The sequence below is a fragment of the Suncus etruscus genome, chromosome 5, assembly GCF_024139225.1.
Source record: "Suncus etruscus isolate mSunEtr1 chromosome 5, mSunEtr1.pri.cur, whole genome shotgun sequence".
Lineage (NCBI taxonomy): Eukaryota > Metazoa > Chordata > Mammalia > Eulipotyphla > Soricidae > Suncus > Suncus etruscus.
This window is the reverse complement of record NC_064852.1, coordinates 16622080-16641191: the sequence shown is the minus strand read 5'-3', so window position 1 is coordinate 16641191 and position 19112 is coordinate 16622080. Positions and strand designations below refer to the sequence as shown.

The following is a 19112-nucleotide window of genomic DNA, read 5'->3' as shown; positions in this document are numbered from 1 at the left end:
CCCGCAGCACCCAGGGTGCCCACCAGCAGAACTGAGCCTGCCTCATTGAAACCTGCCAGCCTGGATGGCCCCACTGGCAGGAGACCCCCACTTCCTGCCTGTGGAGCAGCAGCAGTGGGCAGACACCCCCCTGACCACCCCACCACCCGACCAGCACTGGGCCCTGCCAAGTCCCCTCTCACCCTCCACTCCCATCCCCGCCCTGCCCTAGGCCCAACCTGGGAGAAGCCTGACTCCCTGATCCTTCTGGAAGGCTCCTTGTCTCCAGGCAGAGAGATACTCATGGTCGGGGGAGAAGAGCAGCCCCCCTGAATAGCCCTGGGGTACAGAGCCTGGATAGGGTCCTGTCCTCCCTCCCTCTTAAGCAGGACTTGGTCTGGGGATTCTTGGAGCATTTCTGCCTCTGGGCCAGGGCAGCCTAGCCCAGTGTTTCCCCACACACACCTGCAGCCCCACCGGACAGGCCTCAGCCTGTGCTCTTTCCCTCCAGGCTCTGCCCTGACACCCTGAGCCAACCCAGGCAGAGCCCCCCGCCCTCCTCGCTTTGCCCCTGGTGCCTGGGTCAGTGTCTGTACTTTGCAATGTCACAGAAATACATTTTTGTGTAAAGTGGAGACGAGCCCAGTGTGTTTCTTCCTGTGGGAAGGGGGTCAGAAGATGAAGGATTTGGGGTGTCCTTGGGCCGAGGGCTCTAGGGGCTGACTTGGTTCTCCCTGCAGTTTCATGCTCACACAGCTTACAGCTGGCACCATATGGCAGTTCTATCTGATGGTCTGGCAAATGCTGCAGAGGCCCACTGTAGGCCAGTCCAACAGCCTGGAGAGAAGCTCAAAGATGGGGTAGAGGGTAGAAAAACCATTGGGCTGGGCTCAGGGACTAGGGGTGCAGGTGCGAGGTCTCCCTTAAACCAGAAGAAGAGGTAAGTGCAGGAGAGTCTCCAGCTGTGCTAGGTCCCTGAATTCCATTCCTAGCTCCTCTGGCCCCCTATCTCGATGTGGTCCCTGGCTAGGCATTTTGGGGGGTCAGCAGAGGGACCCCAGCCTGGCCTGGGATGAGTCACCATGTGACCATGGTGGAGGGAACCAGGTATGAGCCAGAGGGGCAGAACATCACTGTCCCAGTGTCACCCCTTAGTGAACTCCTTGGTTCAACAGTGCCAGGAGGTACCCCTGAGGCTGAACCCTAACTGGGGCTGGGATTCCAGTTCTGGGGGATATTCCCATGCAGGGCAGGTGAGTATCAGCCCAGTGCCCATGCCAGAATGATTTCATATCTCCCTTTATCCCCATCTCCAAGAATACCCAGACACTGAGCATAGCAGATGGGGACCCTCCCCTGTTCCCCCCACGTAGTCATACTGCCACATTAACAGAATTACTAACACCCCACCCCTTTGAAGAGCTGCCTGAGAAAGTTCAAAGTGCTTCATGAGCTGGAGAGACAGTACATTGGGGAGGGCGGTTGGTTGCCTTGCATGCAGCTGATAACCTGGGTTCAATCCCTAGCACTCCATGTGGTCCCTGAGTCCTTCCAGGAGTGATTTTTTTTTGGGGGGGGTCACACCCGGTGGCACTCAGGGGTTACTCCTGGCTTTGTGCTCAGAAATCGCCCCTGAAGGCACTGGGGACCATATGGGATGCCGGGAATTGAACTGGGATTCATCCTGGGTTAGCCATGTGCAAGGCAAAAGCCCTCACTCCAGCCCAAGGAGCTCTGAGGGCAGAACCAGGAGTAAGCCTTGATTACTACAGGATGTGCCTCCCGAACAAAAACAAAACCTAGGGGCCGGCGTGGTGGCGCTAGAGGTAAGGTGTCTGCCTTGCCATCGCTAGCATAGGACGGATCGCGGTTTGATCCCCCGGTGTCCCATATGCCCCCCCCAAGCCAGGAGTAACCCCTGAGCTTCACCGGGTGTGGCCCCAAAACAAAAACTGAAACAAAACCTAAAAGCTCCATAGCGCTGGAAGCGATAAGAACAGTATGTAGGGCCCTTGACCTGCACACAGCTGATGCCGTGGGTTCGATCTTCAGCATCACATATGACCTGCTGCTGCCAGGAGTGATCCCTGAGTGCAGAACCGGGAGTAAACCCTCAGCACCTCTGGCTGTGCCCCCAAAGAACAGCAAAAAGAATACACAACATTAAGTATAGCTGGATCTAGGGGCACAGAAAATATGTCAAGGCTCTTTGGCTTTCTCTCAGTGCTGTTTACCAGCCTCACTAACTTTGGCCTCAGTCTTCCCTCTGGCCCTCTTGCCACGTAACTACCAGCTGCAGTTTCACCCTCCTTCATGTTTGAGGTCCCAGAGAAATGTCCCTTTCTCTCTCTGCATCGCTAGTTTCTTCTCTTGGGATGATTGTCATTGGACCTGCCAAGTCATGTGACCAGCCAGGAATTAACCCTGAGCTGTGGCCCAAAAACCAAAATGATGATGATGACATAGGGACCAGTCAGAGGATACTGGTGGGAGGTACCTCTAGTAAGAGTTCCTGGGGTAGAGAAAGCCCCTAGGCATGATGGAGTTCACTGAACTTTGCTGAGTTTTATCTCTAGATTACAGAGAATGTAGGGGCTAATTCCCAGCACCATAGGGATCCACCACAACACCAGGTATAGCTGGGCCTGAAACCCAAACATTAGCCCGAGTATCACTGGGGGTGGCCCCTGGGCCCCTGAGCACCACCTGAGAAGCCAGATTTAAAACAAACGAAAAAGCAAACAACAAAAAGTAGTATCGCTCCACGGAGTCTGAAGTGATACAGTACAGGGAGTAGTTAATTGCATTGCATGCAGCTACCCCGGTTTTGATCCCCGGCTTCCCATATGGACCCACAAACCCACCAGGAGTAATTCTGAGTGTAGAGCTAGGAGTAACTCCTATGCCAGGGTTTTGCTGTGGTCCAAAACAAAAGCAAACACAAAAAGAAATGCTAGAAGCAGAAGCTTCGGAGTGAGCAGGTAAATCTAGGCAGATGGGTACCCCTTTGCTTAGAGCCTGTTGTTCAATTCTCCCTACACCCCAACAAAATAGCTTGGGGGGAAAGGCCTTCTCTAGATGCTGTTATTTTTTTTGGTCTTGCTTTTTTGGGAGGATGGGTTTTGGGGTCATACCGAGAAGTGTTCAGGCTCTAAAAGCTTAGAGATCACTCCTGGCCAAGCTTGGCAGACCATATGGGATTAGAAACCAGGTCGACTGCATGCAAGACAAACACCATCCCCGCTCTACTACCGCTGTGGTCCGGGATGTTTGTTAATTAAGCGTCCGGATCCCTTAGGACAGGGACAGGGGCGTTTGCCCAATTCCACTACAGACAGTCAGAAAATAGCATGGCCTGACAATGCGTGAGCTCAGCTGGAACAAGTCAGTGCTGACTTTTTCCTCCACCCAAAGTCCTTTTGCTGCCCTTCCATTTGCAAGACCTGGAAAGATGCACCACGGGCCGCCTTAATAGTAAGACTGAAATAAATGTATGCAATTCAGCCACTGTAATCTTTTTTTTGGGGGGGGGTCTCTGGCTCTGTGCTCAGAAATCACTCCTGGCAAAAAAAAGAAAGGAAAAAGAAATCGCTCCTGGCAGGCTCAGGACCATATGGGATGCCAGATTCGAACACCCGTCCTTCTGCATGCAAAGCAAACGCCCTACCTCCATGCTATCTCTCCGGCCCCCACCATAATCTTGGAAGGGCCTGGAGAAGCTGCGCGCATGCGCCGTGCGGAGGGGCGGGGCGGGGCCTGCTCCTTCGGTCTCCTAAGTTATCTGGAGGGGGCGGAACTGGTCCGGTCGGTTGCGCGCGCTGGCCACGCCCCCAACCTCTCGAGGCATCTATTGGCTCCAGGGCCTTCCTTGGTGCCAGCTGCTACCCAATAGGAAGCGTCTACGGGATGACCCGCCCCCGACGGCTTCGCGGCTCGACCAATCCCGGCATGGGTGCCGCCCCTGTTGCTACGAGGCTCCGCCCCTCCGGGCGCTGCTTCCGGGTGGGGCCCCGGGCCGGAGGCGATGGCGCCCTGGGCGCTCCTTAGCCCTGGGGTGCTAGTGCGGACCGGGCACACTCTGCTGACCTGGGGGATCACGCTGGTGCTCTTCTTGCACGATACCGGTGAGCGCGCCCCGGAACCATCCTGTCCCTGTGGGGCGTGCTTGCCCCATGTTGGGGTCCCACTGGGTACCACCTGTCAAAGCTCCTAGCAGAGGTGCTGACATTCGGCCCAGGTTCGGGCCTTGCTCCTCAGCGGGTATCCAGTTGCACCCCAACTCGTCACAGCAGCTTCCTGGAACCCCCACAAGACAGCCCAGGCAGGACTCACCTGGTGCCCACCTGTTCCGACCCTCCAACCCCAGCCCCAGCACCCCGATCTGTGCATACCCCACACCCCATCCTCCTCCTTTAGAGGCTAAGGGTCACCCCGATGGAGGACTGGCCACTAGCTGCCTGGATCTATGCTCCCCACTTGCATACAACCTGCTGCCTGCCCTTCTTCCCGACCTGGCCTCAGGCCCCTTGCAAGACCCTGTCCGTCCCCCCCCCCCCAACACACTCCCTCTTCCCTCCCCTCTTCACTCCCCACAGCTGCTTCCAGTACAGATTCCTTGTTTAAAAGAAAAACAAAAGGGTTTTTTTGTTTGTTTGTTTTTTGGGTCACACCCGGCGGCACTTCAGGAGTTACTCCTGGCTCAGCACTCAGACAGAAGTCGCTCCTGGCAGGCTCGGGGGACCATATGAGATGCCGGGATTCGAACCAGGGTCTGTCCTGTGTTTGTCGCGTGCAAGGCAAACGCCTTACTGCTCCGGCCCCATCAAAAGGTTTTTTTCTGGGGGTCATCACTGTTTGTGCTTCAGGGGTCAGTGTGGTCCCAGGCATCTAACCCTGGACTTCCTGCGTGCCAAACCTGTGTTCAGGGGCCCAAGTGATAGCACAGCGGTAGGGAGTTTGTCTTGCATGCTGCTGGCCCGGGACTGACCCGGGTTCAATCCCTGGCATCCCATATGGTCCCTGGAGCCTGCCAGGAGGATTTCTGAGTGCAGAGCCAAGAGTAAACCCCTGAGAGCAGCTGGGTGTGGCCAAAAGCAAAAACAAACCTGTATTCAGCCTCTGGGCTTTCCCTGTGCCTTTCAAAGTGTTCTCCCAGGGCCTGAGAGATAGCATGGAGATAAGGCATTTGCCTTACTTACAGAAGGACTGTGTTCAAATCCGGAGATTCCATATGGTCCCTTGAGCCTGGGGGGGAGGGGCGGATTTTTGAGCATAGAGCCAGGAGTGGCCCCTGAGCCACCAGGTGTGACCCAAAAACCAAAAAAAAACACAAACAAAAAAAAGTGTTCTCCCTCCTCAATAGGGTGAGTGTCTATCTGTCACCCCCGAAACCTCCTGGCCCTCTGCAGTGTCCAATCTGTCTATCCCATGGTCATCTTGAACCACATAGAGAAGCTGGCACCCATCTATCCAACCTGGCCCTGCTTCCAGTTGACTTCTCCCCTCCACCCTGCCTGCCACTCTATTTCAGTCCAGCCACTTTTTTTGTTTTTTGGGTCACACCTGGTGGTGCTAAGGGGGTTACTCTTGGCTTTGTGCTCAGAAATCACTCCTGGCAGGCATGGGGGGCCATATGGGATGCCAGGATTCCAACCAACATCTGTCCTGGGTTGGCTGCTTGCAAAGCAAACACTCTATTACCCACAGCCACCTTTTGCATAGGCCCCTCTGCCCAAAGGCTTCCTCATGAGCCAATTTTCCCAGTAGGGGTTTTTCCAAATCTTTGGAACACCCCACTGAACACACGCCCCCCAGGCAGTATTCTAAGTAGGCTGTGCAAGGTGCTTAGCCTGCAATGCTCAAGCATCCCCCCCTTTTCCCCACAGCCCTGCGCAGGTGGGAGGAGCAGGGTAAGCTGCTGCTGCCTCTCACCTTCCTGCTGCTGGTACAGAGCTCTCTACTGCTCTACCTGGCTGTGTCGCTCATGGACCCTGGCTATGTGAACACCCAGCTTCAACCTCAGGTAACCCAAGGGCTGCAGAGGAGCCTGTGCCACCTCATCCCCCCTATCAGTCCTCAGTGGGGAGGGGTGTCTGAGGACTTCCTGGGGCTTCTCCTCATCCCAGTTTTGCAACCCCCTGCAGACCCCAAGATGTCAGCTGGGAAAGTTCTTACAGCCTCACTGAGTTCTGAGGGTGGGACCTTTACCATCATCATTCCCCCACGGGCCAGGCCCCTAGATGCCCACACCCAGAGTTAAGCTGACCCCCCAGAGTGTTGGAGAGGGGTGCCCAGGCAGAAAGGGCTTTAGTCTGTCCATCCCTCATCTCTATCCAATAAACAGAAAATAACTTCTTGAGGAGACAGAGAAGTCATTTTATCTAAAGAACATGAGAGAGGAGAACCCCAAAAGTGAAATGTTCAACAGGAAAACACAGGACGCTCAAGAGGGGAGACTGCAAAGGAGAGATAATAGACAGGCCAATGTTGGGGTACAGGGTGACCCAAAAGAGAATTCCTCAGATGCTTTGTGAGCTAAATTTTTTTTTGTGAGCTAAATTTTTTTGGGTGTGTGTGTTGGATTTAGGGGCCATTTCCAGTGGTGTTCAGGGCTACTCCTTGCTCTGTGCTCAGGAGTGACCAACTCCCTAGTGGTGATTAGGGGTTCGTATGGGATGTGGGATGAATAGGTTGAGCCCTGTACTGGCTCTTAGTGGGCTGATTTTATAGCATTTGCTGCCACTCCTCCCAGCTATTAGGGGGTATCAAGAAAGGACTTATCATGGCTGGAGGGAGAGCACAAGCAGGTAGGATGTTTGCCTTGCACACAGCTGACCCAGGTCCGATTTCCAGCATCCCATATGATCCTCCCACGCACCACCAGGAATGACTCCTAAGCTCAAAGCCAGGAGTAACCCTGAGCACTGCCAGCTATAGCTCGAAAACAAACAAACGAGGGGCTGGAGCAATAGCACAACAGGTAAGGCATTTGCCTTGCACAAGGCTGACCTGGGTTTGATCCCCAGCATACCAGATAGTCCCCTGAGTTGATTTATAGTCCCCAGGAGTGATTTCTGAGCTCAGAGCCTGAGGTAACACCAGTAGGTGTGGCCCCAAAACAACAACAAAAAAACTAAACTAAAAGAAAGAAATAAAAAAGATGGGCCTGGAGAGACGTTTGCTTTGCAAGCAGCCAATCCAGGACCAAAGGTGGTTGGTTCGAATCCCAGTGTCCCATATGGTCTCCCCTGTGCCTGCCAGGAGCTATTTCTGAGCAGACAGCCAGGAGTAACCCCTGAGCACCGCTGGGTGTGACCCCAAAACCAAAAAAAAAAAAAAGAAAGAAAGGAAAAAAGAAAGGACTTGGGGCTGGAGAGATAGCACAGAGGTAGGGCGTTTGCCTTGCACACAGCTGATTTAATACAGATGGTGGTTCAAATCCCAACATCCCATATGGTGCCTCTTGCCTGTCAGGAGCGATTTCTGAGCACAGAGCCAGGAGTAATCCCTGAGTGCCACTGCTGTGTACCAAAAAACAAAAAAAAAAAAAATGGAAAGAAAGAAAGAAAAAGAAAAAGTGAAAAAGTGGGGGGCCGGAGAGATAGCATGGAGGTAAGGCATTTGCCTTTCATGCAGAAGGTCATCAGTTCGAATCCGGCTTCCCATATGGTCCCCTGTGCCTGCCAGGAGCAATTTCTGAGCATGGAGCCAGGAGTTTCCCCTGAGTACTGCCGGGTGTGACCCAAAAACCACAAAAAAAAAAAAAAAAAAAAAGTGGGGTCGGCGAGGTGGTGTTAGAGGTAAGGTGTCTGCCTTGCAAGCACTAGCCAAGGAAGGACCGCGTTCGATCCCCCGGCGTCCCATATGGTCCCCCCCAAGCCAGGGGCAATTTCTGAGCGCTTAGCCAGGAGTAACCCCTGAGCATCAAATGGGTGTGGCCCCCCCCCCCAAAAAAAAAAAGAAGAAAAGAAAAAGTACTTATAGTGTGGGACTTACTTAGTTCCTGTCGTTCTTTCTGACCACTGAACTCCCAAGTAGGGCATCCCCTGAACTAGCAGCTGGGGTCCACTTGTTCAGAACAGCTTTTTTCTCTCAGTACTTCTGGGTGGTTTTAGAATTTCATGTTACCCTAACAGCCCACGCCAGCAGCAGGCACCTCCCTGAAGGCACCCTCCTCCTCTCCCACCCTCTCCCCATCTTTGCAGGACTCAGCAGCCAAGGAGGAGCAGACGGCCATGGTCCCCCAGATCTACCCTGTTCGACGCTGCCGCTATTGCCTAGTTCTGGTGGGTGAGACAGCCCCCATCCCCACGGCCGCTCACTCTAGGGCTAGGGCAGGGGCTGGGTGGAGGAGGACCCTCTCCCCCGGGAACTCTGGGCTTCACGGGTGCTGAACCCCAACACCACCACCACCCCCATACCTCAGCCACCCCTGAGGGCCCGCCACTGCCGCGAGTGTGGCCGCTGCGTGCGCCGCTATGACCACCACTGCCCCTGGATGGAGAACTGTGTGGGCGAACGCAACCACCCTCTCTTCTTGGCCTACCTGACGCTGCAGCTGCTGGTGCTACTCTGGGGTGTCTACTTGGCCTGGTGGGTGCTGCCACTCCTGGGGGGATGAGGCTGGAGGAGCAAGAGGCAGCACAGATGCTGGGACCTTTCCTGTTGTCCCCTATCCCTGTCCCGCCTGCAGGTCTGGCCTCCACTTCTTCCGGCCCTGGAGCCAGTGGCTGCGTTCCAGCGGCCTCCTGTTCGCCACTTTCCTGCTCCTGTTGATCTTCTCCGGAGTGGCTGCCCTACTCCTGGGCTCACACCTCTACCTGGTGGCCCAAAACACCACCACATGGGAGTTCATCTCTGCCCACCGCATCAACTACCTCCGCCAGCACCCCGGAAACCCATTCGACCGTGGCCTGGCCCGAAACCTCGCCCACTTTTGCAGGTGGCCCTCAGCGTCCTGGGAGAACCTGTGGGCAGAGGACCAGGAAGAAGCCAGTAGCCAGACTGTCTAGGGGGCCCCCAACTAGGGCCTGGGTTTTCCCCATGCTGGCTGCCCAACCCAGTACAAAGAGCAAAGAAGTGGGTTGGGGGACAGGACCGTGTTGGGGCCTGGGGCTGAGATGCCTTCCCATGCCAGGCTGTCTCCAATGCAATTTTATAAATTTAATAATACACAAAGCACCTCCAGTATTTAAAACAGAACAAAACCCAAAAATATCCAGCCACACTCCTGGCTGTGAGCAGTCTAGAGGGAATCCTTCTCCTCCTTCTCCTCCTCCTTTCTCCTTATCTGGGGGACGCTCAGGGCTCCAGGAACCGCTCAGAAACAAAGTCGAAGTCCTTGAAAGCGGCCTGTTGGTGGGCACTGAGCGGGCTGCGGGCAGCGGGTGGTGTCAGAACAGGTGGCAGTGCCGTGAACTGGTCCTCAAAGTAGCGCAGGTCTGTGGGGCTGCAGAGGGTGGGCACGAAGGGGGGCTGGACAGTGCGGGACAGCAGGGCCTGCCAGTCGGTGGCCTGTGCACAAAGACAGGTGGCTGAGACCACGAAAAAGAGAGGCAGTCCAGGGGGCCCCAATTAATGCTCCCCACACTCACCCTGAAGAAGGGCTGGGTTTGGATCTCTTCTGCATCCTGCTTGCCCGCCCCCAGGCGTTTCTCGGGGCATTTCTGGAGAAGCTGGGTGGGGGGTGATAAAGGAAAGGCTCCCTTAGACCCTTAGGCTCAGTGCCAAGGGCCCCCCCCCCCCCCCCCCCCCCCCCCGTCATCCCCAAAGAACTATAGGAAGTTTGGCCGCAGCCTAAGCACCTTCTGAATGAGGTCAAGCCCCTGCACCGACAGGAAATGGGGAAACGGTGGCTCCTCGTTGACGATACAGTCAAACACCTCTTCCTCAGTGTCCCCTGGGAATGGGCACTGCAAGCAGGAAGTCAGCTGGGGGCTTCACCCCTCCCCATGCCCACCACCCTCTCACCCCCAGGCTTGGGTCCAGGACTCACCTCGCCCACCAGCATCTCATAGAGAAGCACCCCCAGCCCCCACCAGTCCACGGCCCGTGTGTAGGCATCCTGGGTCAGCACCTCAGGGGCCAAGAACTCTGGGGTGCCACAGAAGGTGCTCGTCCGGTCCCCGAAGCCGATCCCTAAAAGACAACAGCCCACAGGCATATGGTTTGGTTCATCCTGGAACCTCCAGGGCTGGCCCAATGTGCAAGAGCCTGGTTGAAATGGCATCGGGTCTGGAGAGGAAACAGCATTGGGCCCACCAGGCTCCAGGCCAAGGTCGTGCAGAGTGGATGTAGGCTAATGGGGAGCAGGGCTCAGAGCAACTCAGATGGGCAAGGAGGGGAGTGTCCCCAAGCTCAGCCAGCTGCAGGGTACAAAGTGCTACAGGAGGTACCCTGGGAGAGGGGTGGCAGGGTCGGAGGACCCACCTTCCTTACACAGCCCAAAGTCCGCGATCTTTAGGAAGCCCTGGGCATCCAACAGAAGGTTGTCCAGCTTCAGGTCCCTGTAGGTGAGGGGCCACCCCTGAGTTGGGCAGATGCCCCCTTATGGCACTCCCATATCCCAGCAATTAACAACAACCCCTTGGATTCTCTGGACCTCACCTGTAAATGATCTTCTTTTCATGCAAGAACTGCAGCCCCAGGACCACGCAGGCAAGGTAGAACCTGGAGAAAGTGTAGGTCAGGCCAGGCTCAGTGCTGGTACCAGGAGGGCTGTGGGGATCCCTAATGCCCAGAGACTGAAAGGGACTGAACGCTGCAATGGAACTCAGGCTCCTCCAGATGGCCCCAAGGTTGTCTGAAGGTCATTTCCTGGGCCTTCAAGTGACGATGCTGGGCTGGAGGCCAAGTGTCCTCACGCCTTATTTCCCAGCATCCTCCGCAGCCCTCTACTCATCATGTTTATTTCTCAAGACTCAAGGAAACTGGGGGGTGCCTGCAGGTCCCACAGCTAGTGGCCACCCGAACTCCAAAGCCTGTGCTCTAGTGACTGACAAGGACTCACTACTGCCCACGAGACCTTGTGCTTGACCATTTCTGTTTTTTTGGTTATTCAGCTCTACCTAGCAGTACTCAGGGATTACTCCTGGCTCTGCACACAAGTATCGCTCCTGATAGGCTTGAGGGACCATATGGGCTATCAAGGATTAAATCTGGGTTAGTTACATACAAAGCAAGTGCCTTACTTACTGTCTTATCGCTCCGGCCTCCATGCTTGGCCGTTTCTAAGCATATTATCACCGATGGAACTGGAGTGTACAACAGGGAGTCACAGATATGATTCCTGGTACCCTCTTAGTCCCCTGAGCCCTACCAGGAGTGATCTCTGAGTACAGAGCCAGGCTCTGCAGCACCAGATGTGAACCCGAAACAAGAAAATGAAAATTAAAACTATGCCCCACTAGGGCCCGGAGAGATAGCACAGCGGCGTTTGCCTTGCAAGCAGCCGATCCAGGACCAAAGGTGGTTGGTTCGAATCCCGGCGTCCCATATGGTCTCCGGTTCCTGCCAGGAGCTATTTCTGAGCAGATAGTCAGGAGTAACCCCTGAGCACCACCAGGTGTGGCCCAAAAACCAAAAAACAAAAAACAAAACTATGCCCCACTAAAGTTTCATCTCAGTTCATGATGGCAGCCCAGGTCAGAAGGATTTGACGCAAGGCCTCCCTGACACTACACCCCCCAAGGGGCCAGGGAAAGAGCCATTGGAAGACAGGAGGGGTGGAGACCACGAACCTACCGGGCCTGGATTTCTGGGAAAACATCCTCATGTATCTGCATCATGAGGTCCCCACCAGGCGCGAACTCAGTCACAAAGCAAGCGTGGCCCAAGGTCTGGAAGCAGGCGAGGAGGGAGAGAAGGAATGGGTGTCCTGCGCAGCCCACGGTCTCCAGGATGCGCTTCTCACTGTACAGGCTGCAAGAGGTAGAGATGAAAAAAAAGAGGTAGAGATGAAGGAGAGCTTCAGAGGAATGGGAGCCCTGACCTTATCAGCCCCCAATAGCTTGGGGCTGAGGGAGTGCCAGGGTTAAGGCTGATCCCAGTTAGACTCCAGCACAGCATGGTTCACTGCAGGGTCTGCCAGGCAAATGAAGTGAGGTCACATGTGTGGGAGGGGCTCATGGGGGCCTGACCAGACCTGGCACCCCACCTTTGTCTTATCCTACACTGAGGCACAGCAGAGAAACAGTTCCTGTCCCCTGGTGCTGAGAAGATAGGCTGCAAGTCTCCCCACAGAGCCAGCTGACTTTTTTTTTTTTTGGACTTTGGGTCAGACCCAGTGGCAGCGCTCAGGGCTCTGCACTCAGAAATCGCTCCTGGCAGGCTCTGACGACCATATGGGATGCTGGGAATTGAATCTGGGTTCATCCTGAGTCGGCTGCATGCAAGGCAAATGCCCTACCACGGTGCTATATTTCCGCCCCCCCCCCACGACTTCTTACCTCTCGATTTCATCACGATTTAGCACCTCCTGCTTCTTCAGTGCTTTGATGGCATAATATTTCCCTGTGCCCTTGAGCTCAACCAGGAGGACCTGCAGGCCAGAGAGCATCAGGGTGCCCAGTGGGGGTTCCTAGCCTTGATATCTGGGGTGGGTCCCAGCCTGCATACTCTCCTCCCAACCAACAGTGCTACCTTCCCAAAGTGTCCCCGGCCCAGCACAGCCACGCAGCGGAAGTCCTGGAGTCGGGGCACTTTCCTACAAGAGAGAGAGAGAGAGAAAGGGGCACAGTTGCCCCCAAAGTTGCTTCACACCCTCTACATCCCATCTGCTGTTCCCAATGCAGCAGGGGACCCAGGGTCTGGCAAACCTTGGAGTGCCCCCAGGTTCATAGGCAAGGATGCCAATGGGAGCAGAAGAAAGGAACTCCAGGAAAGGGGACAAATGTCTCACATATAGGGACACTGACGCACCTGGGGACAGAAGTGGGGTCACGTGGCCCAAGTCGAGTCCTGGGGTCTATGTGGGGCCGCTTAGTATGCTGCCAGAACAGAGGGGGGGTCAGGGCAAAGCAGGTGTTTCTTTGCCTCCAGCCTTACCCCCCACATAGCATCCCTCACCGGTGTCTCCTCTAGGACAGATTCCCTGGGCAGGTAAAGACGTGGGGGTTTTGGAGGGGGCATGAGCCTCTCTTTTCCCGAGGAGGGCTGCTTGGCTGAGGGGTGCCTGTAGTGGGGAAAAGAGGTTTGGGGACAGGCAAATGGATCAACGTGGGGGAGCTTCAGATGTGGGGGACCTTCTAGGGCTAGTCATGGGCCAGAGACCCAAGGAGGGCCTGAGGAGAACTGGAGGCTCACCTGGGTGCTGTAGAGTCAACCTCACGGCGTGTGGCTTGGGCCTGGGGGCACCCTTTTGGGGGGCTGATGGAGCTGGGGGAGCTACAGGGAGGCAGCAAGCTCATGACCAAACGACCCCATGCTGCCATGCCGAGGTTCATCTGAGAGGCCCTGGCAAAGTCCCGACCTAACCAAAGTGGGGAGGTTCAGTCCTCAGACCTCTGGAACATCTGCCTGCATCCCCACGCACCCCTATCCCACACCCTGCACCCCACCACCTGCCACGCACACACCTCTACGTTTGGAAAAAATGCGCTTCTGCCTCTGCAGCCGGGGTGTCCGCTCAACGACAGGGTCACAGAAGGTCACCTGTGGGGGGGCGAGGGTATGGGTTCAAACTGTCCCTCCCACCCCACCCAAATTGTGCAGGGGCTTAGCTACCCCCACAATGTCCCCCTGTGGCCCTAGTGTCAACAGACACCAAAGCTGATGGGGCTTCTGCAGCCTCATGGGTACCAGTGGGGAAACTGAGGCCAGAGTTCAAATAAGGAGGCCCTCTCCTAGGGCCGGAATGATAGCACAGCTGATAGGGCATTTACCTTGCACAGGGCCGAGCCGGGTGGATCTCCAGGATCCCCAAGCCTGTCAAAACCCCCCAAAAAAGGACCCGTCTGCAGAAAGGGAGGTATAATTCTACTTTCTTCAAGGGTTTGGGTTTTAGGCGTCACACACAATAGTGTTAAGGAGATACTTCCAGTTTGGCTTCACTTCACTTGAACTGCCTGCTACTCAGAATCCTTCATTTATTCCCTCTCTATGGGCCTCAGTAGCCCAAGGATGCCAGGCTGGCGGGGGAGCAGTGTCAGCACCTGGAGGAAGAGCCAGCCCTGTGGCAGGAGCCCGAGGCTGAGCTGGTGGCACGAATTGTCCAGGAAGTCCTCAAGCCGCAGGAAGGTCACCCCGCACAGCTGCCGCCAGTCCCGCCAGTGCACCCCAATCTCCAGCTCTCTAGCCTGTGTGCATGGGGGCACAGGTTAGCAGTGGTTGAGATGGGTACCCCACCAGGCCTGTTTTCTACCCCAGGGCATGTTCAGGGGCCAGCCTCACCCGCTCCAGGGGGATGGTAAAGGTCTGGTCCCAGGACTGCCGGGACATGGGCGCCCAGCCCGTCTGGCCCACAACGCGATTGTCCACCTTCAGCACAGCTAGAACCTCACCTGCAGGGCCAGAGCTGGAGTTCAGGGCAAGCTAGCCAAGAGGGCAGCCCTCTTGACAGCCCCCTCCCCAATAGCTCCCCGACTTACAAGTCAGCTCCCTCCGGTCACGAGGCTGTTTGGCCCTGCCCAGACGCCAGCCCGGCGAGGGGCTTCCAGCCAGTGCAGCCGCTGGGGACCGTCCAGGCACATCCCTCAGCAGATGCTCACAGCCCAGAAGACGCACCTGCAATGTACCTGGTGGGGAGAAGAGGACGTGTGTGTGTGTGTGGGGGGGGGGGGGAGTCTATCTGGGATCACGAGTAGGAAGCACAGTGGGAGGGCAAAGTAAAAACAAAAAGTCAGGCTGTCTGGAGACCCCCCTCAGTATCATGAAAACGGGTCCCACCTCCAGCATGTCCCTCTGCTCACCAGGTGGGCTCAGGTCTCTGCTACCCCCCCCCCCCAACTAATGCTGTGAGATTCTAGAAGCTCCTGACCCAAGAACACCATTTCAGAAGTTCTATAAACTTGGCCCGAGAACACCATTTTGGTAGTTTAGGCCTTAAGGTCACACATGAATGGACTTAAAAGCAAAGGTTATGCCCAGCGGGAAGGACACCTCAGGAGGACCAGGTCCAAGAACTGCTATTTGGGGTGGCTCTGCATGGCTGAATTTTAGACACCCTGACACTCAATTTAGCCTGTCAATTTAGCCAATGCCTTCAGGCTCATCCAGGCCGGGCTCAACACGACCTTCTCCAAGCAGCATATCTGGATTCCCCAAGGTCAGTCTTGTACTTCCTCTTCTCAGCTCTGCTCATACTGGGATGTACTCTGTGTGCCCTGCCTCCATTAAGGAACCTCTGAGTTTCCAAAAATCAAAAACCAGGGACGAGAGAGATAACACAGGGGTAGGGCATTTGCCTTGCAAGCAGCCGATCCAGGATGGACAGTGGTTCGAATCCTGGCATCCCATATGGTCCCCTGTGCCTGCCACGAGCTATTTCTGAGCACAGAGCCAGGATCCTGAGCGTCGTCGAGTGTGGCCCAAAAATCATAAAACAAAAACAAAAAAAAAATTAAAAACCTTCCCAGGGGGGCCAGAGAGATAGCACAGCGGTAGGGCGTTTGCCTTTCACACAGTCAATCTAGAACAAATCGAATCCCGGCATCCCATATGGTTCCTTATGCCTGTCAGGAGCGATTTCTGAGCAAGAGCCAGGAGTAACCCCTGAACACCACCAGGTGTGACCCAAAAACAAACAAACACAAAAACTTCTCAGAAGGGGGTCAGAGCGGTGGCACAAGCAGTAGGACATTTGCCTTGCTTGTGCTAACCTAGGATGAACTGTGGCTCAATCCCCCGTATCCTATATGATTCCCCAAGCCAGAAGCGATTTCTAAGCGCATTGCCAGGAGTAACCCCTGAGCGTCATTGGATGTGGCCCCAAAATAAGACAAAACAAAACAAATAAACAAACAAACAAAAACCTTCTCAGAGCCTGAGGTGGTAGGTACAATGGGGAGGACATTTGCCTTGTAAGCAGCCAATCCAGCTTCAATCCTGACAGCCCATTTCATTCCCTGAGCCCTGCTAGGAGTGATTCCCAAGTGTAGAGTCAGGAGTAATGCCTGAGCACAACCAGGTGTGGCCCAAATGCAAAAACAAGCAACAACAAAAGGCTTTCCTGAGGGTCAGAGAGAGCACAGTGTGCAGGGCCCTTGCCCGGCATACACCCAACAGAGAAATCTCTGGCACCCCACATGGTCCGTGAGCAGTGCCAGGAGCATGAAGACAGGAATAAACCCTGAGCACCAACAAGTGTGACAAAATAAAAGAAAGAAGGAGGGGCCAGAGAGATAGCACAGCAGTAGGGTGTTTGCTTTGCACACAGCCAACCTGGGACGAACCTAAGTTTGATTCCCGTCATCCCATATGATCCCCCGAGCCTTCCAGGAACAATTTCTGAGTGCAGAGCCTGGAGTAACCCCTAAGCGCTTCAGGTGTGCCTCCCCTCAAAGAAAAAAAAAAAAGAAAGAAAGAAAAGCTCCAAATCTGGAGCTTTGATTCAACCATGGTGCCCCAAGCACCAACACCAATGAAAGTACCATAAATCAGTGGGAACCTGAACACAAAGGACAAAGAGGTTGGAGAGACAGCACAGTGAGAAAGACACTTATCTTGCATGTAGCTGAGCGGGGTTCAATCTCTAGCATCCCCTCAGGTCCCCAAAGCCTGCCAAGAGTGAATCCTGAGTGCACAGCCAGGATAAGAAGTCCCTGAGCATCGGCTAGGTGTGACCAAAAAAAAAAAAAGGAGAGGGCCAGAGTGGTAGTGCAGCAGTAAGGCGTTTGTCATACTTGCGGTTAATCCAGGATTGACCTGGGTTCAAGCCCCAGCATCCTAAATGGTCCCCCTAGCCAGGAGCGATTTCTGAGCACATAGCCAGGAGTAACCCCTGAGCGTCACCTGGTGTGGCCCAAAAACCAAAACCAAAGCAAACAAACAAACAAAAAACAAAAAGGGGACTGGAGAGATAGCATGGAGGTAAGGCATTTGCCTTTCATGCAGAAGGACTGTGGTTCAAATCCCGGCATCTCATTTATTCCCCGTGTCTGCCAGGGGCGATTTCTGAGCATAGAGCCAGGAGAAACCCCTGAGCACTGCCGGTGTGACCCAAAAAAACAAACAAACAAAAAAAAATTATATATATATAATAATCATTCTCCTTTCTCATTTTCCTCTTCCTCATCACCATTCCAGCTTCTTTAAAGAACAGCTGTGCTCCCTGAGAATCTCACAGGAAACCCCAGGAAAGGCGTGCAAGTGGATGAGGCTAGAAGGAATCAATTCTCCCATATTCTTCCCTGTTCTTCAGGAGGGTGCTCACGAGGGCAGGCAAAGTGGGGTTCACTCCTGGCTACCTGTCATGGCAGTGGGCTTCACGAGTGTCCCTGAAGGCTGGGGGTGCCCAGATGTAGGGATCCGCAGCTCCCGGGCCACCCTGTCCCGCAGAGGGTGGGCAGTGGGCAGCTTCTCCAGTAGCCGCTCCAGAGCCAGGCGCAAGAGATCCAATTTCTGCGAGGATTCCTGGAGCTGGGCTTGGGCCTGCAGGGGCATGGTTGAGTGAGTGTATAGGGCACTGGGTGGACACCAGGAGCGCAGGGCTGGGTGCAGGTGCTGGAGAGCTCAAGTCACCAGGAAGGACATCCCTAAGAGATCCAACTCCAGTTCCCTCAGTGGCAGGCCCCACAGCCAGTCCCACTACCACCTGCCCCAGGACCCACAGATGTCAGGCAAGGAGTGCTATGGTCTGACCTCTGCCAGTGCCTTCCGGTCCTGTGTGCGCCGACTGCCCAGCAGCTTGACCACGTTCTTGGCTCCCTGGGCCACGGCGGCTTCTACATGCCTACGGTGTCGAAGCTCCTCCACCCGCAGCTCCAGACCTAGAAGGAGAGAAAGAGCAAGGGGTGAGTCCTCGGACCCAAGCCCAGCTTTGCCCAGGCCTGCCTGGGGCCCTCACAGCTCACCTGGCTCTGGGGACCCGGGGGACTCCAGGTGGCTGATCTTCATCCGAAGCAGAGTCACCTTGAGCTGGCTGTCCCGAACCATCTGCTGCACAGCAGCCAGGAGCTTCCTCTCCTGCGCAGAGATGATTCAGGCCACACTGGATGCAAGAGGCACCAGAGCTTCCCCTGTCAGACCAGGACCTGGAGCCGAGTCTCCTCCATCAGACTGGTTTGGAGCCCCAGTGAAACAGTGGCCTCCCTTGTTAGACTAGATCACGGGCAGTATCTCCCCTTTCAGATGAGTCAAGGAAGGAAACCAAGCTTTCCCTTCCTGCCAGGGCTGAACTCTCCACATGATGCTGGGGTTCCCTCAGTAGACATGTTTGGTGCCTTCTCTGTAGGATCAGGGCAGCCCCCAATCTAGGCTGAGATGTGGGCAGTTCTTCCCTTGGTAGACAAAGGGTTAATACTATGGGCCAGAGCAATAGCACAGCAGGGAGGGCATTTGCCTTGCAAGTGGCCAACCCAAATTTGATCCCTGGCATCCCATATGGTTTCCCCAAGCATGGCCAGAAGTACTTCCTAAGTGCAGACCACGAGTGTTCCTTGAGCTTCTTCTCTAGATGTGGCCCCAAAACCAACCAAACCAAAGAGTTAATACTGTGTCTAGGGTCAGTGCCAGGCAGGCAAAATGATCTGGTGCCAGGGAGCAAGCTGGCATAGCCTGCCTTGCATGAGTGAGGCTGTGGGTTCAATCCCTACTTCATCACAAATGAAGAGGGGGCCTGGAGTTCTGCAGGGAGGGCATTTGCCTTCCTCAAGGCAGACCTGGGTTCAATATTCAACATCCCATTGTGTCCCCTGAGCATCACCAGGAGTGATTCCTGAGTACAGAGCCAAGAGTAATCCCTGAGCATCGCTGGGTATGACCCCCAAAACAAAAATAATAAAAAAAGAGGGGCCTGGAGCAGAGCCTTCCCGATCTTCCAAGTCTCTCCCGCCCTGACATCAGGCCCTACCTTGGGGGTGCCACTGGCAAACGTGTGGATCATATTCTCGGCACCCTGCTTCACCTTCAGCTCCACCTGTAACTGTCTCTGCAGCGCCTCCAGGAGCCGGGCCCTCGGCTGCTCCAAGGGGGGTGGG

At 55.1% G+C, this 19112-nt stretch overlaps 2 protein-coding genes across 3 annotated transcripts in view; one reads left to right on the top strand and one right to left on the bottom strand.

Annotated features, from left to right (window-relative positions):
* Positions 1-3994: 3994 nt before the first annotated feature.
* On the top strand, positions 3995-9156 carry ZDHHC12 (zinc finger DHHC-type palmitoyltransferase 12). 2 transcript variants are annotated; one of them, XM_049774087.1, is made up of 5 exons: positions 3995-4103; positions 5865-6001; positions 8184-8264; positions 8405-8571; positions 8672-9156. In XM_049774087.1, exons 1-5 carry the CDS (start codon positions 4004-4006, stop codon positions 8988-8990), a joined length of 804 nt encoding a protein of 267 aa, XP_049630044.1. In that variant the 5' UTR covers positions 3995-4003; the 3' UTR covers positions 8991-9156. The 2 variants fall into 2 exon arrangements, with proteins under 2 accessions (XP_049630044.1, XP_049630045.1); XM_049774088.1 differs by having other exon boundaries at positions 8611-9156.
* PKN3 (protein kinase N3) overlaps positions 9135-19112 on the bottom strand; it is a 12101-nt gene continuing 2123 nt past the window's right edge. The window contains exons 3-22 of the mRNA XM_049772811.1: positions 18986-19112; positions 17988-18099; positions 17776-17903; positions 17382-17565; positions 14565-14711; positions 14368-14477; positions 14130-14273; positions 13554-13629; positions 13282-13447; positions 13045-13150; positions 12898-12965; positions 12619-12682; positions 12426-12517; positions 11722-11898; positions 10585-10647; positions 10408-10484; positions 9974-10116; positions 9783-9890; positions 9573-9653; positions 9135-9492 (exon numbers count right to left, since the gene is read on the bottom strand). The exon at positions 18986-19112 is cut by the window's right edge and continues 19 nt beyond it. Coding sequence (XP_049628768.1) covers positions 9280-9492; positions 9573-9653; positions 9783-9890; positions 9974-10116; positions 10408-10484; positions 10585-10647; positions 11722-11898; positions 12426-12517; positions 12619-12682; positions 12898-12965; positions 13045-13150; positions 13282-13447; positions 13554-13629; positions 14130-14273; positions 14368-14477; positions 14565-14711; positions 17382-17565; positions 17776-17903; positions 17988-18099; positions 18986-19112 — 2386 coding nt within the window. The 3' untranslated portion in view covers positions 9135-9279. The remainder of the gene's footprint in view (positions 9493-9572; positions 9654-9782; positions 9891-9973; positions 10117-10407; positions 10485-10584; positions 10648-11721; positions 11899-12425; positions 12518-12618; positions 12683-12897; positions 12966-13044; positions 13151-13281; positions 13448-13553; positions 13630-14129; positions 14274-14367; positions 14478-14564; positions 14712-17381; positions 17566-17775; positions 17904-17987; positions 18100-18985) is intronic.